Here is a 16,431-nt window from a genome sequence, read left to right on the forward strand (position 1 = left end):
GAGGAGAGGAGAGGAGAGGAGAGGAGAGGAGAGGAGAGAGATCTGGGAATCAGAGCTCAGTGAAAGGCTCTGCGGCTGCCGTCCCCAACGCAGACCAGCGCTTTGCTGTGCTTTGCTCTCGTTGCTTCATTCACCCCACACGAGTGCAGTTCACACAGGCACTGCAGCACCACCACCTTATTGAAGTAGCTGACCTACTTCTGCTCTGCCTCCACCTAACTCATTGCTCTGCACTCCAGAGGAGCCATCAGCAGATTTCCCATGGCACTGAGAACTGTCTCCATACACAGCAGCTGAAGCCATGAATAGCAAGCAGCTCCAGCGCTCGGCGTCCATTCATTCGAGCAGAATATCTCCCCCCTCCTGCTGCCAGCTCCCTCCTCCTCTGGGCTTAGCAGAGTTAAATCTGCCACATTTCTCTCTGCGATAAATCGAAAAACTGAGCAGCAAACGGGGAGAAATGAACTGCAAAGCCGATGCTTCCGCTGCTAATGGCTGAACTCTTTGTTCCGGGGCTATCGCAGCGCGTCAAGAGGTTCCCTCCATGTGTTCTGAAGGGCCGCTGCAGTAAGGAGATAAGGAGCCACTGCTGTGAAATCATCTCAGTGTCAGAGGTGTGGGCTGAGCCAAAGAGCCCCACGGCACAACGACCACGATGGAAACGAGTCCCATCCCAGCAGGACGTGCGCGCAGACACTGCATGAGCTTCTGCTGCCTTCACAAACACAGAGCGCCCTGCAGCCCAACCTCAGGATGCTGGGTTGGCAACACAGAGGCGAGCTGCGGTGGCTGGTGGGTTCTCCATGAATAAGACAGAAAATGTTTTGCAAAATAGCTCTGCTCCTGGTGCCTGGTCCTCCCTTCCCATTTGTGCTGCCTTCTGCCCCTCGGTGGTTCCCGAAAGCTTCATTGGTTCAGAGCACAAATGGACACCCATAACGCAGCCGTGTCACTGATGAGGACATTAAAGAGCATCAGCCCAGCTTCCTAAGCCAACTTCTGTATGCAAAGGTTGGAGCATGGGGGAAAAACCCTGCAGTGACCAGAGATGGATCTGAAGCCCCAAACCCTGCGGTGGTCAACAGTGGGATGGGATGGGTGGGGATTCCACCAGATGGGACAGGTTGAGTTGGGGATGGGGTCGGATGGGATGGGAGGCACTGGGTTGGGGATGAGGATGAGGATGGGACAGGTTGAAGATCGGGATGATGAAATAGGGATGGGGATGAAGATGGGGTGGCAAATCCCCACTTGAGAAAATCTATCCCAGGGCTGATTGCTCCATGATCCCTCCTTCAGCCTTCATTATCTCTTCAATTGCGTGATCCAAAGGAGAAGAAAGCCAGGAGGATGGTCTGCCTGCTGCCTGGCTGCATGGGATGCAGGCAGAAGGGAGGAGAGGATGCAGTGTATTTTGGGCTCCCTCCTTCCCAACCTCTCCAGTGTTGGCTGCTCCACGGGAGGGATCTAAAGATGACTTACCCAAAAATGATCATTAAAACCTAAATTAAACCTATGCCTAGTCAATATTTTCCATTCCAACTACCCAAGCAACAGCTTCAGTAGAACCAGCAGCAGCTGCCAAGGTGCTCACAGAACGACGAGCAGTGCCCCATTTCGGGTCACATCTACAAATGGAATTCAGTGCTGGGAGCCAAAGCCGCTCCACCAGCATCTGTCCAGCAGAGAGTAAACCCAGCACGAAACACCTCAGCCCCTTCCTGTGGGAAATGAGCTCTGAGCACCATCCCTCCCAGCTCCTGCCTGCAGCGTGCAGGGAAGGGAAGCGCTCTGGGTTGACCAGCAGGCCATCAACCAACGGGCATCACCTGCACTCATCCTCACCAGTGCCAGTGCCAAAGAGATGCCAGATAACAGCGCAAGCCCCCACTCTGCGTTCGTCATTCTGCTCAAAACACACCTCGAATTTCGAGTGGAATTCCTTTCAGTCTTAGGCCTGGAACTGAATTCTGCAGTGAAAGCAGTCAGCGACGCAGACTTCAAAGCACTCACCCCAGCTCAGCCCAAATCGCTGCGTTAATTACAGGTTGGTTTGCCAGGAGCACCGCAGCTCCATCCCAAAAATGTGAGACACGCGGTGATGGACGGCGCAGAGCCGACCTGCCGCTAACAATAAACCTGCCGGGCTCCGTCTGCCCCATTGGATGTGCTTTGGAGAGAGGTAATGAAAGGTGTCTCTCAATCTCGTCAAACCAGACCAGCAGAGCTGCGCTTTCGTTTGACTTGTAAATCGCAATGCACTCATGGTCAGCGCCACAGAAGGACCGCAGGAGCTGCGTGTTGTTAAGCACTGCCCCACGTCAGAGGCACCGTGAGAATGGAACCTGTGCAGAACAACCGGGTCTGTGGGGACAGGACAGGGGACAGCAAATATTCCAGGAGGGAGATGGCAGAGCTGGGAGCGGCACTTCAACCCCATGGAGATGAGTGCCTGTGCTGCAGCGCCGTGCTGGGGAGGCAAAGCAACTGCTTCTCCATCCCTCACCACGAAAGAAACGGCCAGAATTAATTCAGGGTGCTTCTGGGAAAAGGGCCCTTCGCTGTGACTCGGTGCGATGCCCCCACTGCTGCTCTCAGAGCCTCCAGCAGCTCCCGCAGCTGCACACGGTGAGGGGGGATTGCGGAGCACACAGAGATCGCTGTGCTGGGGGCTTCTCTTCAGCTCCGTGCTGCAAATAGGAGGTGATGCTCTGACCCTGCAGCAGGCAGCGCTGCGCAGCCCTCCTCCCCCCACAAAGAAGCTGCAGGAAACGTGACGGCTGTGCCACAGGAGGGGCTGCAGCCCCACAGCTCCCCGCAGCTCCCCACCACCCCCAGCGGGGGCTGGGAACGCAGCCGTTCCCATTCCAGCACGATTATTTTTAGGATGCAGCACCGCGCTGCACCAGGGATGCTCCCGCTGTATCCATGGCAACCTCCCCCCCGCAGCGGGCGCCGCATCCCTCCATCACACGGCCACCATGGCCCCACAGCCAGCACCATCCCCCTGCCTGAGGCACTCTGCTGCTGCCACCCTGCTGCCCTGCGCTGTGCCCTGGGAAGGTCCGTGGGGCTCCCAGAGCAGAGCCCGCTGTCAAAGGGGCACGCAGGGAACGTTACGGCAGTGCAGGCGCCGACCCTCGTTAGCCACAAGTATTAACTGCCCTCAAGCACGCCACAGCACCGTTCTGACCCGACCCAAAGGCCGGTGGCAGGCCCGTCTCCAGCAGTGGGCTGTGTTGTGTCCCTGCAGCCACGTGAGGAGGAAACAAAAGATTTGCATGAGCTAAAATAGTCAGGGCTGTAAGACGGGGGACGTGAGCACAGCGCTCCCACCTCCACCGCAGGAAACCGCCTCGCTGCATGCCATCCCTGCGTGCGCAGCCCCACGGCACTGCGCTGCTCCTGGGCTGCAGCTCCTCAGCAGTGCTCACAGGAAGGACTGAACCCGGGGCTGCAATTCAGCTGACGCAATGCAACTCCTGTTTTCAGCACCTGAGCTCTCAGTCCTGCTCGAGACGTGCAGCAAAACCCAACGTGGGACGTGGGCACAGCCTGCAGCCGCGGGGAGCCAATGTGGCAGCTCTGCTGGCTGGGCGTGCTCCCAAAATGAATATTTAAACGCCCTGGAAGGAAGGAGGGAGCATTTCTCTCCACATCCATTCTGTTTCCACAGACAAAAGGTTTCCCATGAATTCTGTCTCCCCTCCCTCCTCCACTCTCACAGTTTCAAGACCACATTACAGGAAAGCAAAGGACTCAATTTAGCTTGTAAGGTCGCTGCTTTTTGTCTATGTTTGTCACTGCTGCATTTCGCTGCCTGCATCAAAGACAGACGGGCGTGAAATGCAGCAGTTTGATGGCTGACGTTCTGCTCATTAACCCAGCTCCTGTCAGCTCCAAGAGGAGCTGCAACAGCACTGCACTGCAAACACACTGCAGCCACAGCACGGTGTAACTGTGTGAGAAAAGACTGCAGAACCATGGAATGATGGCATGGCTGGGCTGGAAGGGACATTAAGGATCACAGAACCATGGCATCACAACACAGCTGGGCTGGATGGGACTCCAGTGGACCCCAAAGCCCCCCCCCCCCCCCCCCAGCTGTCCCCACCTGTAGCTCGGGCGCTTCCACAGACAGGACACCCCCAAACTCACTGAGGACCCCCTTCCTCCTCTCTCTTTGTTTTAACACCATCCCCAGCCCCTGCTTTAACACCCTGCAATGGGAACTGGTGTGTGTGTGCCTCAGGATCTGATGCATATGAGGGCTGCTCCAGCCAGGTGAGCGCTTTGAGAAAGCAATTCTGAATCTGCTGGAAGCAAAACAAGGAGGATGACAGAGCTTGGGCTGGGACGGTGAAACAAAGCCCATATTACAGCACTGGGGTAAGGCAGGGCAATAATGAGACAGGCTGATGTGTCACCACGGCAGGGCTGGGGCTGCAGGTCCTTCCCTGGAAGGAAGGTGACACAGAAGCCCAGGGAGGCAGTGGATGTTCTGTAGGTGCAAAGGGAGAGCAATATTTTCCCCTGAAAGTTTACAGCTAAAAACAAAAGGCTTTGGTAGAAGTCACAAAGCTGCTGCATACGTAACTTTTTCCTTTCCAGTTTCCCCTGCAGTGATGTTTGAGAGTGAAAGAAGAAATACAAACTTGTATTTTCCAACTGCTAGAGATAGCCCAAATAAATGCCTCGGGGACGGAAAGGCAAAGCTGAGAGGTGGAAGGGATGGACGCAACAGATGGAGACGAGGAAGGGACGGACACAACAGCTGGGGAGAGGAAGGGGTGGATGTGATGGATGCAGAGGAACAGGGGTGGATCTGATGGATGGAGAGGAGGAAGAGGACACAGAAGCAGCAGCCGTGTGCCAGTAGCGGTGGGATTTCAGCTGAGGACCCAGCCCTCGTGCAGCCTGACTCCTGCTGCTGCACGGCAGCGCTGCCAGCAAACAGCACAGCTCCAGCAGTAACAACACCAACACAGCACCTGGAGCACACGGCCTTTCTGCAGGCTTCTGTCTGCTGCGGCTCTGCACACCCCCAGCTTGGGGGGCCGCCCCACAGCAGCTCAGGAACGTTCCTTCCCCTCCAAGAGCAATGAACAGAAGCCGGGCTGCGGCAGAGCAAGGAAATGGTGCAAGAGGAGCCAGTGAGCTCAGCAGACACTGCAGGAAGCCCAGCACGGCGTTGTGCTCAGCGCTCTGCTGGCGGCACCCAGTGCACTGCGCAACATCCGTGGATGCTCTCGAGTTCCTCCTCAGGACGAAGGATTTGCAGACACAGGAAGGAAGGCGCTGGTTGCACATGGACACCACAACGAGCAGAGCAGTGCTTCAGCATTTGCTTCTGCTCTGCCCCGAGCTGAGCTCTGTGAGCAAAGCCGCAGGGAGGCAGCTTAATGGCAGCAGCGCTGCGCAAACAGTGGCTGGCAGGGCGGGCTGGGGGCAGGCGGGCTGCATCTCCTGCACCGAGCCTTGCAAAAGAGACCAACCCAGAACCGAGGCAGCGCTGGCCCTGCTGCCATTGCACACACACAGCAAACACCAACAGGAGGGAACTGTAGCAGCTGTGCAGACAGTGATGGCAGCTGATGCATCTGAGCACCAGCCCTCCGGCTCCAGAGGCCCAGGGAGATTGTGAGCCATCGGCAACACAACACGGCCCTGGTGCTCTGCCATCACCCACTTTGCTGTTTGCTTCTCCTTCAAGCACACCCCTCCATGCTGTTCCTCCTGCTGCTCTCTGAGCCCTTTGTCTCCTCTCTCGTGGTTTCTGCTGGTTGCAAAACACAGCACCAGCGGAACTGCAGGAGAGGACTATTAACAGCCACAAGTCTCCATGCCGGTCCTGATTATAAAACAAATTAATTCCAGTCTGAGCCAAACTGAGCCCAGCCCAGCAGCTGGGCAAACACAGACGTCTCCAAACAAACACAAGTGGGTGATGAACACTTTGGGGAATGGCATCCCTGCCCCTCTGCCCCCAGTGCAGCCTCAGTTAATGGCAGTGGAGACGTCCAGTGCTCTACTCACCCATCTTTCCCTGTTCCTGGGTGGAAGGATGGCTGTGTGGGTTTGGGTTCATGGGAGCAGTGGGGATGGGTTGGGGCTGGGCTGGAGGATCACAGCATCACAGAACGGTTTGAGTTGGAAGGGATCCTTAAAGGCCACCGGGTCCAACTGGCCGCAGTGAGCAGAGGCACCCACAGCTCCATCAGCGCTCAGAGCCCCATCCCTGACCCTGGGGCTCACGGCTGGATTCAGGCCACCCACCCATACAGGGGTACCTCGTGCCCTCTGAGATGCCCTGGAGCACCCAAACATCCGCATGGGGCAGAAAGATCTGCCCAGCCCAGGGGAGAGCCTCACCTCTTCTATGGAATACCACAGCAGAGGGGGTGGGACAGCCTGAGGGACCACAGAGAGCAGCAGGGAGCCCAGCAGGAGGATGTGTGTGAGCACAGCCGGCGTGTGGTGGAACGGGAGATGTTCCAGGGCACAGCATCTCCAGCAGAGCATGCAGCTCCCTCACGATGCACGTGGTGAGTAAGGCACAGAGGACATCACAAATGTCACCCAGCAGAGCAGGGCCACCGGGTTCAGCCACCAAAGGGCATCTCCTCTGCCCTTGTCTACACTACAGACTCCAAAACACATCCATTGGGATGCTGCAGTGCCACCTGCACAGCTTGAGGGCACCCCGAGAGCATCGCCTCCCAAACAAACATCTCTGCCCGTCTCACAGCAGGGCTCTGCAAAGCAAAAGGCAGATCAGAGCGCGTCTGTTCAATCACAAGGAGCGACGGCCAGGAAGCTGTGCAGAGATCTCTGCGCCTCTCCCCCTCGCTGTCACATCAGAGGATGCAGCAGCCACACGACAGCACGTTTCCCTGGGAAACAGGGCTAAAAATAGGGCGGCTGGGAGACGTTTGGGAAACCACAGCGAGGACGGAGCACTGCTCTGCATCCGGATGCTGATCCTCAGCGCTGGGATCGCAGAGCTGGAAGGACCAGCAGAGGCCATCCAGCCTGGCTCCCTGCAGTGAGCAGGGACTGCAGAGCTCCAGCAGGCAGCCTGGGGAGCAGCAGGGATCCCCACCGCCCTGTGGAGGCACCCAGCCACGATGCACAGTGGGAGGAGAGCTCCCACATCATCCCTTCCTGTGGGTTCAGCACAGAGGGCAAAGCAGCCCTGTGTGCGTTTAATTACCCTGTGAAACTCGTTAGCCAGGGCTTCCACCTTGGGCACGTCACAGCCGATGAATGGCGGCGCAGGATGGATTGTGCCATTTGTATGTAAAAATGCTCTGTGCAGCAGGGATGTTCATTTATACCACGGGCCGAGGGAGATTAAGCGACATGAAATGCAAAGAGGATATAAAACACACCTGCTGATCAGTGCTTCCTAACAAGGAACGCGCTCTGTGCACACTGTAAGGTGCAATGAGCCACTGGTCCAGGCAGGGCACAGTCAGCGATGGCATCTATGGCACCATTCCTCTTCATTCCCCATCCCTGCCACCATCCCCTCCATCCCCGTTCATCTCCCATCCTTTCCCTGCCCCAGGGGAGCAGTGCTGAGGACCACCAGCCCAGGGCAGCGCGACGGCACCGAGCTGAGGCTCTGCCCCCCACCCACTGCTCTGCCCCCTGCCTACAGCTCCTCCTCGCTCCTTAAAAGAGAACAGAACATTATTTACAGGCTAATTTTAAGCCATCACCCCGGAGCCAGAAACTGAACTCATTTCCATAGACTGAGTGGTTTTACCAGTATGCCGGAGCCAATTACCTCCTCTCCCCCCATCTCCACTATTACTGTCACCTCCTGGAGGGACAGCGCAGGGCAGGCACAGCCCTCTGAACGCAGCAGAGAGAAAAGAAGAAAGGAAGAAATCTCAAAAACATTTTTCATCAGCTGCGACCGAACGAACGAGGGCCCATCATTCACATTCATTATCATTCTGCTCTCAGCTCCTCACAGGCTGAAGCCAGCACTCCAGCACACGCTCAGAGCAGGGAAGGGGCTTTTAAGTAGGTCAGCACTAAAGATGATCAAGGAGAGTCTTTTTGGTGCTGGTTTTGGTTGCTGACAGCTGCAGGAGCCCTGATCTGACAAAATGACAGCAAACGGTGCCAGGTGGGCACGGCGTGTAGGGGACACGTGATTGGAAAGCCGGGGCTGTGGGGAACGTGGGGGCTGTGGGATGTAAGGGGGCTGCAGCATTACCCCCTCCCCTTTCTGGTGCCTGCTCCCATCCTTGGTTTCTCAGCCTCCAAGCATTCCCCCAGCCTTTCTGAGCAGTGTGCGTGGAGGAACAAACCCCAAAATGGAGGGAGAGTCGGGAAGGAAATGCGAATGGAGGGCTGTGCCAAGCCCAGAAGAAGAGCTTCACCGTGTGGATGGGGCCCAAACTGCAGCGGGGCCCAAAGGCCAGCAGGGCAGCACAGCTCAGAGTGGAGCTGAGCAGTGCCATACGGGGCAGCTGAGGGGCAGCACGGGGAGAGCCAGCAGCATGCTGCAGAGCGTGATATTCCTGTGGCTGCAGGGAGAAAAGAGCTTGGTTTCATTCTCAGACTCGTAATGCCATTCTGGATTAGAGTTTACATCCTACTCAGCTCTGCCGCTCAGGAACAAGCTGGTTGTTCCTAAAGCCCAGGCGCAGGCTTCCTCAAGGTCCTCAGGGAGGAGAACTCCAAGACCACCAACCTCCGACCCCCAGCCCATCACCGTTCCCACTCACTGAACCAGAGAGCATTAAAAGATCTCTGAGATCCCCAAATGCAACCGTAAGTCTGAGATGGAGGGGAACCAGCCACGATGCTGGAAGCTCAGTGAAGCATTTCAGCAGCGAAATACCCTTTGGGAGGCACTGGGGCTCTGCAGGTCCAGCCGAGCGAGGAGCCGACGGCAGCAGAGGCAGAGCTGCATCTCAGCTCCGTGCAGAGCTGGGCAGCACTGGGGAGATGCTGGCCAAAGGGAACCCAGCAGGGAGGAGGTGACTCCAAGCGGAAGCAGAGCACCGGGCCGTGAAATGTGGGAGTTTTGACTGAGCACAACCCAACACCTCGGGGGAAACGCAAAGCAAGCAGCACAGAAACGGCCACGGACATTTGTCAGCAGTGCTGCCAGCACAGCAGCATGCAGCTCTGCAGGAAGGGCGAAACAAAGAGGAAAACAGAGCGGAGGAAGATCAATGGGGGTCCTGCAAAGGCAGGGGCAGAAAGACTGCGATGACCATGAAGTGCAACCCAGCATCCCACCACATCCACCCACAGAGCACAGCAGGACTGCGAGGTCATCAACCCCCCCCGCCACCCATCACTGTGCTGGAAAAGATCTCAGATCCCCAGTTCCAACGGCAGCCATCCCCACCTCTGCTCTGAGCACCAAATGCAGAACTGGGATTTTACACCTCCTCTCTCCTTTCTTGGCTCCCTTCAGCCTTCCCACTCAATTTAGCACCACACAGCACCATTTGCACCGTAAATGATGATGCGTGGCACTGAGCTGCAGATGGATCAGAGAGGCTCATTCTTACAAGGAAATTTACTTTGGATCATCCTCACACCTTTCCTTCGGAAAAGGGGAGGGAAAAAGCAACACTTAAGCAACAGCAAATCCACACCAAACAGGGGATCTGCAGGACTGCAACGGCTGCAACTCAATAAAACACCACAGAATTCAATCCCAACACTTCTGCACACCTTTCTGGTTTGCACAAAACTGACACAAAACCCAACAGCAACCTGGCCCACCAGAGCAGAGCTGTGGACAAAACACCCATCAGATGTCAGGGTGCAGGAGCACAACTGGAAAGCAGAAGTTGTGAGGAGAGCCTTGCAGCAGGCTCAATATATGAGGAAGGTATGCTTTGATTTTGTGCTGCGAATTTGATTCTGCAGGCTGCGCTTTCTTTTTTGGGACAAAATACGCAATAAAAGCCACAGTTGGTCATGAATTAAAAGGCTGAGTTTCCCTTTTGGCTTTGGTTGGGTTTTGGCACAGCCAGGTCGCTCCAGTGCCATGTCAGTACTGCCTCCTTTGAGTGGCTGCAGACAAGCTGCCCAGGCCCGCTGCTCTCAGCCAATTTAAGTCCGTTCCAAAATTCAGCTCTTTGTTCATTGGGGTTGGACTCCATGATCCCTTCCACCATGGGATAATCTGCAACCCTCTGGATTTCAGACATGCCAGGTATCACGCTGTGGTCTTCACCACGTCCACATTTTATCAATTCTATGCTCCCAAATTCCCAGAGAACCCAACCCAACCCGACCCCCTGCCCATAAAAGCGTCGTTATGCACAAAGTCACAGATCACCATTGGAAGAGCAGCCCCAGAAACACAGCTCCTATGTGAGATCAGTTTGAACAGCAAGGCTGTAAGATGAGACCGCATGGGTGAGAGACACAGAAGGAAGGAAGGCTTAGAAGAGAAGATTTGGGCTCTGCCAATGATATCAAGTGGAAAACTAGAAGGAAAAATGTGTTAATGTGTGCTTTTATGATACTTTATGCAAGAATATGGGGGGAAAAAGAACAAACTGATGTTTGTGATGAAATTATCAAATATTCGAAGATTTCAAGAGAAAAATGCACATTTCTTCCATTGTTTCCAACCTGTGGAACGCAGCAGATCCCATCCCTCCTGTAGCCCAACACAGCATCCCCTCTCCATGGCAGACAGCACGAGCTCCAGCCCCTCCCTAAACAAACCCAAACACAGCAGGTCTCGGTGGCTGAGGTTCTGCAGATCCCAGCACACCCAGGGCAGCTGCTGGGGGCAGACGGGTCCTCGGACAGCGTGATAATAGGAGAGAAAACGTGCTCTGAAACAGTGAAACGTTCACATTTGGAAGCGTGACGGCACCTGGAACAGCTGGACAGGAGCAGGGTGGGGTTGGACGCTCAGCTCTAGGATGCTGCAAGCCAAATAACACAGCTCCTAAATGCTAACTACCCCCCAGACCACAAACAGCCCTTCCAGTTCCACCCTCCCACCACTGACAGTCCAGGAACAGGCAGGATTTATCTTCAGCCACCCAGGAGATGGGGAATCCTTCCAGTCTCACCACGGCACCACGGACAGACAGGAACAGAATGGATGCATCTGCCTGAGCCCTGCGTGGAGACGGGCACCTCAGGGAGCGCTCTGCAGAAGGCCAGCAGGGCAAAGCACCACCACAGAGAGCAGCATATCAAATGGGCACCACCTCACAGGAATTACAGTCAGTGCAGAAATCCTCCATTTCTGGAGCAGGAGGGCTGGAGCTGGGTGATCACTGAGGTCCCTTCATCCAACCATTCTGTGAGCTTTTGTTTTTGAAGTGCCCTAAGGAACACCTCCTCAATATCCCCAATATATAACATCAGTTCAGAGAACGCCAAGCAACCAACTGTGGGGAAAGCCAACCTCCTGCAACGCACCTCGACCTGCAGCGACTCCTCTCCATAAAGACCTCCATCCCAGGAGCAAAATTCTTCGTCCTCACAAGAATATCATAAAACACAACAAACTGCTACCATTGTGTGCTCAGACACAATCATTTACTTCCTGATTTAGAGGTCAAGGACTCAAACAGAGGATTGATGAGTTCAAGATTGAACTTTGCCTCTTGTGCAGAGCCCTGCTCTGTCCAGAGCTCAGCTCAGCCTCAGCCCAAACCCAGGACTGCAGGAGACAAAGTCATCCTCGCTGTGCCGGGGATGTGCTGACAAGTGTCATAAAAAACCACCCTGCAATGTGAGATGGGGTTCCTCGGTCGGGGGTTCCGACTCCATTCTGGAGATGTGAATGAGCAGTGCTGCAGCACTGGGAGAACGAGCTTTAAGAAAGAAACAATCCTCCTCCAAACTCCTTACGAGTCCCTTCCAGGCAGGAAGAGCTCCCGGAAAGTTCAGGGGCACCAACAGCTGAAGAAACCCCTCCCAAATAATAAAAAATTAAAAGAGAGCATCAGGAGTGCTCCTCATCACAGTGCTCGGACTCCTGTGTGATGACATGGGGCATAAAGACAGCAGATCTGCTCCCTAAGCAATGTATTTCCCAAAGAAAAACTGTCATTCCTCAACCCAAGTGACTGCAGCGTGGTCAGCAAACCTGCACAGGAATCAGCAGAGATGATGAGAACGACTGCAACTGAGCTCAAGGCAAACGGCGGCCGCATTTCTTCGGATTTAAGCACAAGGATGATGCGGGAGGAATTAAGCCGCCTTTTCCAGCACACAGATGAGTACCTGGTGCTTCAACCCGACAGCAACTGCGGGCTCCCAGAGCACGGTTATGAATAGAAATCTTGTACAAAAACAAAGCTATTTATGCCCCGCTGGAAAAAAAAACGCTACGGGAGAATCTGCTGTGAATAAAGTCTGCTCCTTTGTCAGCCTGCAGCCGCCCCAACAATGGTGTCAGCCACTGGCACGGCTGAATGGGAGCTGAACATGGGTTGGCTGGCACTGCTGACAAAGGATAAATCGTGTGCAGCAGCGATTCAGAAGCAGTTTGCTTTGCTGAAGCAGCCCTCAGCTCCTTTTGATCACATCTAGCCTGCAGAAAGCCCAGTTTGGATGGAAATCCCAGCTACAGAGTGCTCCTCCACCCACTGCCAGCACAGGACGAGCAGCACCGTGTGCCCCCAGCTCCAGGGACGGACTGATGTGGCAGCACAGCTGTCACACTCCTTTTGTGCAGAGAACCATGGCCTAAGTGCACACCACCATCTGTGCGCTTCCAAATCCCAGCCTGGGCTCTTCTTTGGGTCCCTCTTCTCTTACAACACGTTGAATCTCTTTGGTTTTTGTCTGGCTTTTGTTGTTTTCAATGGATAGCATCAAGAAATGTACAAAAGCCCATCTCTACCCCAACACAACTGACAGCAGATGGCTGTTCACAGGGCGCTGCCTTCCATCGACCCAACAAACCAAAATCACCAAAGCACCCAACCCACAAACAGCCCTCAGCTGCTCCCCACCAAACCTACAAAGATCCCAACCTCGCTGCTCAACCTTTCAGACATCCCAGAATGCCCCCATGGAGCAGAAACAGCTCTGAATGCAGCTGATGAGGAAAGCTGTCACCTTCCTCAAGGTCACCATGCTCAGGATGCCCAACCACCAGGGGACCGCAGCCCTGACCTGTCGCCCCTTTCATGAACTGCTGATGTCAATAGCTTTGCAGTGCTCTAGGGAAGCCCGTTTAAGCAGCCAGCGCTAAAGACAATTAATCCAGAGTGCACTAATGATTAAAATAGGCTGATGGGTCTCAGCGTGCAACAGGAAATATAAAATTATCCTTAGGCGAGTGATTTGCTGCTGGAATTCTGCAGGGATTGCTTTGACTGCTCTTTTAACACTGCTAACACCTCGCACAGTGCTATCAAGGATGGCTGCAACCACACTCAGAGAGGATCCTAAAGAAGAGCCGCTGTCCCCCAGGAAGCCGCCCCATAGCACAGTGTAGGGCAGCTCCGAGTCCCCTTGGAGGTCCCCACAGCCATTGGGCTGCCCAAAGACTCCCTGCTGGATGCAGAGGAACCTGACAGCGCCACACAGTGACTGCAAATCCTATTTCTTGAGGAATTCCCAAAGTGGCTCTCGAGCAGCAGGTCAGCGAATCCCATTCACCAGTGGGATTTTGTGAGCACATGAACTTTGTCACTTTTCTTTTGATTTGCAGATATTGCTTCGATGAGGGACAGCGTGATATTTGGGTGTTTGGGAAATTAAATGGGAGCTGCTCCTGCACATTGCTGTTAAACCCAAAACCTCTATCAGACATCAGAGAAAAAGTGGCTTTAAGGAAGCTAACAACCTAAATTCACTCTCACCACCCTTCCACCACAGCTCTATATGAACATTTACCCACAAAGACTCCTCTTAGCAGGTGATAATTGGAACAGATATTGAGAAACACAAGAACCAGTGCTGCAGGTGATGCAATCTCACACAAATCTGCTCTGCAGGAGCAAGAGCTCAACCCTGTGGGCCTGTCCACTGCTCACACCACGCTGTGTCTAGAGGGTTAATTCTGCACTGCAGTGCAGTGAGTGCTGTGCAGCTTTTGGGCAGTTCCAAACTCACTGCAAGAAACAACGGTGCTTCTCACTTGTTCAGCTCGGCCTCCCGGAGCTCCACGCACAGCAACCACTGCAGGGCTCTGCCCACCACTAAAGCACATTTTGCAAGGTGATCTGCAGGGAACCAGGTGCCGTCTTACAGCTCAAGCACTAAATCATCTACTGACACTGGGGGCAGGGGAAACAATCTGAGGAAGGAAGAGCTGCGTTTTAGTTCTAGGCGTTAAGAGCTTGACCTTAAAGTGCTGTTTGAGTCAACACACTTAAAATGCACGTTCAGTGGTATCTGTCCCCAGATATCCGTGCTCTAATGGACACATATAGAGACAGAAGGGGCAAACAAAGCGTAGCCTCAAAAACACAAGGAATGAAAGCTCTGGTATCCCAGCAGTAGTGAAGGAACACGGATAAAGAATCAGGGGTGACACCACCAGGAATTCGTGGTGAGTTTGGATCTGGCTATAGTGAGTGTGCAGCACCGACCTCTTGAAGTGGCTGGCCAGGACGCCCACCAGCTCCCCAACCCTGCTGTCGTTGGACGGCTCTTTGCTGAACAGGCAGACGATGAGATCCTTGTTGTCCTTCGTGTGGAAAACCACCAGCTGGTCCTTCCCATTGGAGACGCTCAACCCGACCAACTGCAAAGAGTGAGAACAACATCAAACTCATGGAGGTCATTCACTGCTGCCACTCTGCCTCCTTCCTCTCTCTGCCTCTTCGTTTCTGCCTCTACACCGAGAGCAGGGCCAAAGGGAATGGCTCTCCTGCTCTCCAGCTCTCCGTGCTCCTCCCAGCTGAAGATAAAAAGGTAAAAAATTGGCTGCTGGTTGTTTTGTTTTGTAGGGAAAGAAAACATACAGAAACAAAAGCCAAGAGGCAAGTGCATTACCAAAGTGGGGCAAGAAAAAGGGAGAGGAGGGAGAACGGAGGGAGGAAGAAGTGTTGGAAATATCCAAATAATTTGTCAGGATGGCATCTCTGATAAAAGCAGATCTTCTCAGGATGGGCATCCCACAAACAGCACCCTAAGGCCGCAGTGACAGCTTCTGTACCTTGCTTTCCCCCTGCCTCCCACCCTCCCCGTTTCCCCATTGCAGGTACCCAGGTTCACAATCTCATCAAGGTTTACATGCGCTAATTGCTGTGCTATCTGGTGCCAGCCAGCAGCCATCCTGCTGTTCCCAAGGCGTCTCAATGTCCTTCTTGTCGTATTGATGTGGTGATTTTCTTCCAATTCTTTGTTAAACAAAGGTGGGGGGGCTGCCAGACCTTCCTCAAAACCTTCCTCAGGCCCTCCCTAAGGCATATCACCACTTGTCCTTTTAATTACAGCAGGATAGCCCTGCACAAAGTGTAACACTATTTTCATGCTGGCTATACGTAACTTGTTGCTACCTTACATATGTATGTTGTTAATTATTTCGCTTCTCCCCTTTTAATTCCCTGTTGCTCAGGTCCTGTCTGTCCAGCACCAAAACTCAGCCATTTTCGAACATCGAGGGGTTTCTGATTTGTGCAGGCATTTGTTACATCTCGCTTGCCTTTAGCTGAAGGCCCAGAAGTTTTTCAGATGGCTGGACAGACAGGAGCTGCAGCCTTTGTGCTCACAGCTTCCTCCATCTGCTTAACCTCCGGAGGTGTGCATGTATTACTTACATAGGGAGCATGTGCTGTTGGGGAAGGATTATCTAAAGAATGAGTAATGAAAACTACCAGAGAACCCCAGTGAAGTAGAAAGACCCCTGAAAAGAACTATCAGCTCTAATAAAGGACCCAAAGGGTAGCAGAGGCCATGAAACTACGAAAATTCTCATCTTGTTCTAATGCAGAAACAGCATTCGGTTCCCACAGGAAGGAGGAGGAGCTGATGCACACGAAGATGGCAGAGCAGATCTCTGTGTGCACCCAGGGAGGACACAACTCCTTCAAGCTGTGCGATGCGGGCAGAGGAAACCACTGCTATGAGCAGGAGGCACTGACGCACCATTTTGGAACTCAAAACGTCACCATTCCCTTTCTAAAGGAGAAAAGGCCTCTGTGAAGCCCCACTGCCTGCACTGGAAAGCAGCTGAGCACCATCCGACCTGCAGACCTCCTGCTCCCAGCTGCGCATACCCAACACAGGTGGGGTTTATTCTTTCCCACTGACACTATTTTGGGGCTGCGAAATAATTCCACGCCTCTGCACAGGCATCGACAGCTGCTGGGCTTTACGGTGTCCCTTACAATTAATGGGCGTGCTTTAATGACATTTCGGGAGCACGGGGGGACTCGTGCCACCGCGGCCGCACTGTGCGCAGAGAGGAGCCACGAACAACTGAAGTCTGAATCTGAAAAGCCGACCGAAGCATTAATT

At 54.0% G+C, this 16,431-nt stretch overlaps 1 protein-coding gene across 2 annotated transcripts in view; it reads right to left on the bottom strand.

Moving 5' to 3' along the window:
- The window catches only part of MYO1D (myosin ID), a 70,330-nt gene that overhangs the window by 3,937 nt on the left and 49,962 nt on the right, over positions 1-16,431 (bottom strand). For both annotated transcript variants that reach the window (XM_042895002.1, XM_042895003.1), the window contains exon 21: positions 14,559-14,713. In XM_042895002.1, coding sequence (XP_042750936.1) covers positions 14,559-14,713 — 155 coding nt within the window. The remainder of the gene's footprint in view (positions 1-14,558; positions 14,714-16,431) is intronic.

Source organism: Lagopus leucura, unplaced genomic scaffold, assembly GCF_019238085.1.
Source record: "Lagopus leucura isolate 7727_CA_CO unplaced genomic scaffold, USGS_WTPT01 35276-0_obj-0_obj, whole genome shotgun sequence".
Lineage (NCBI taxonomy): Eukaryota > Metazoa > Chordata > Aves > Galliformes > Phasianidae > Lagopus > Lagopus leucura.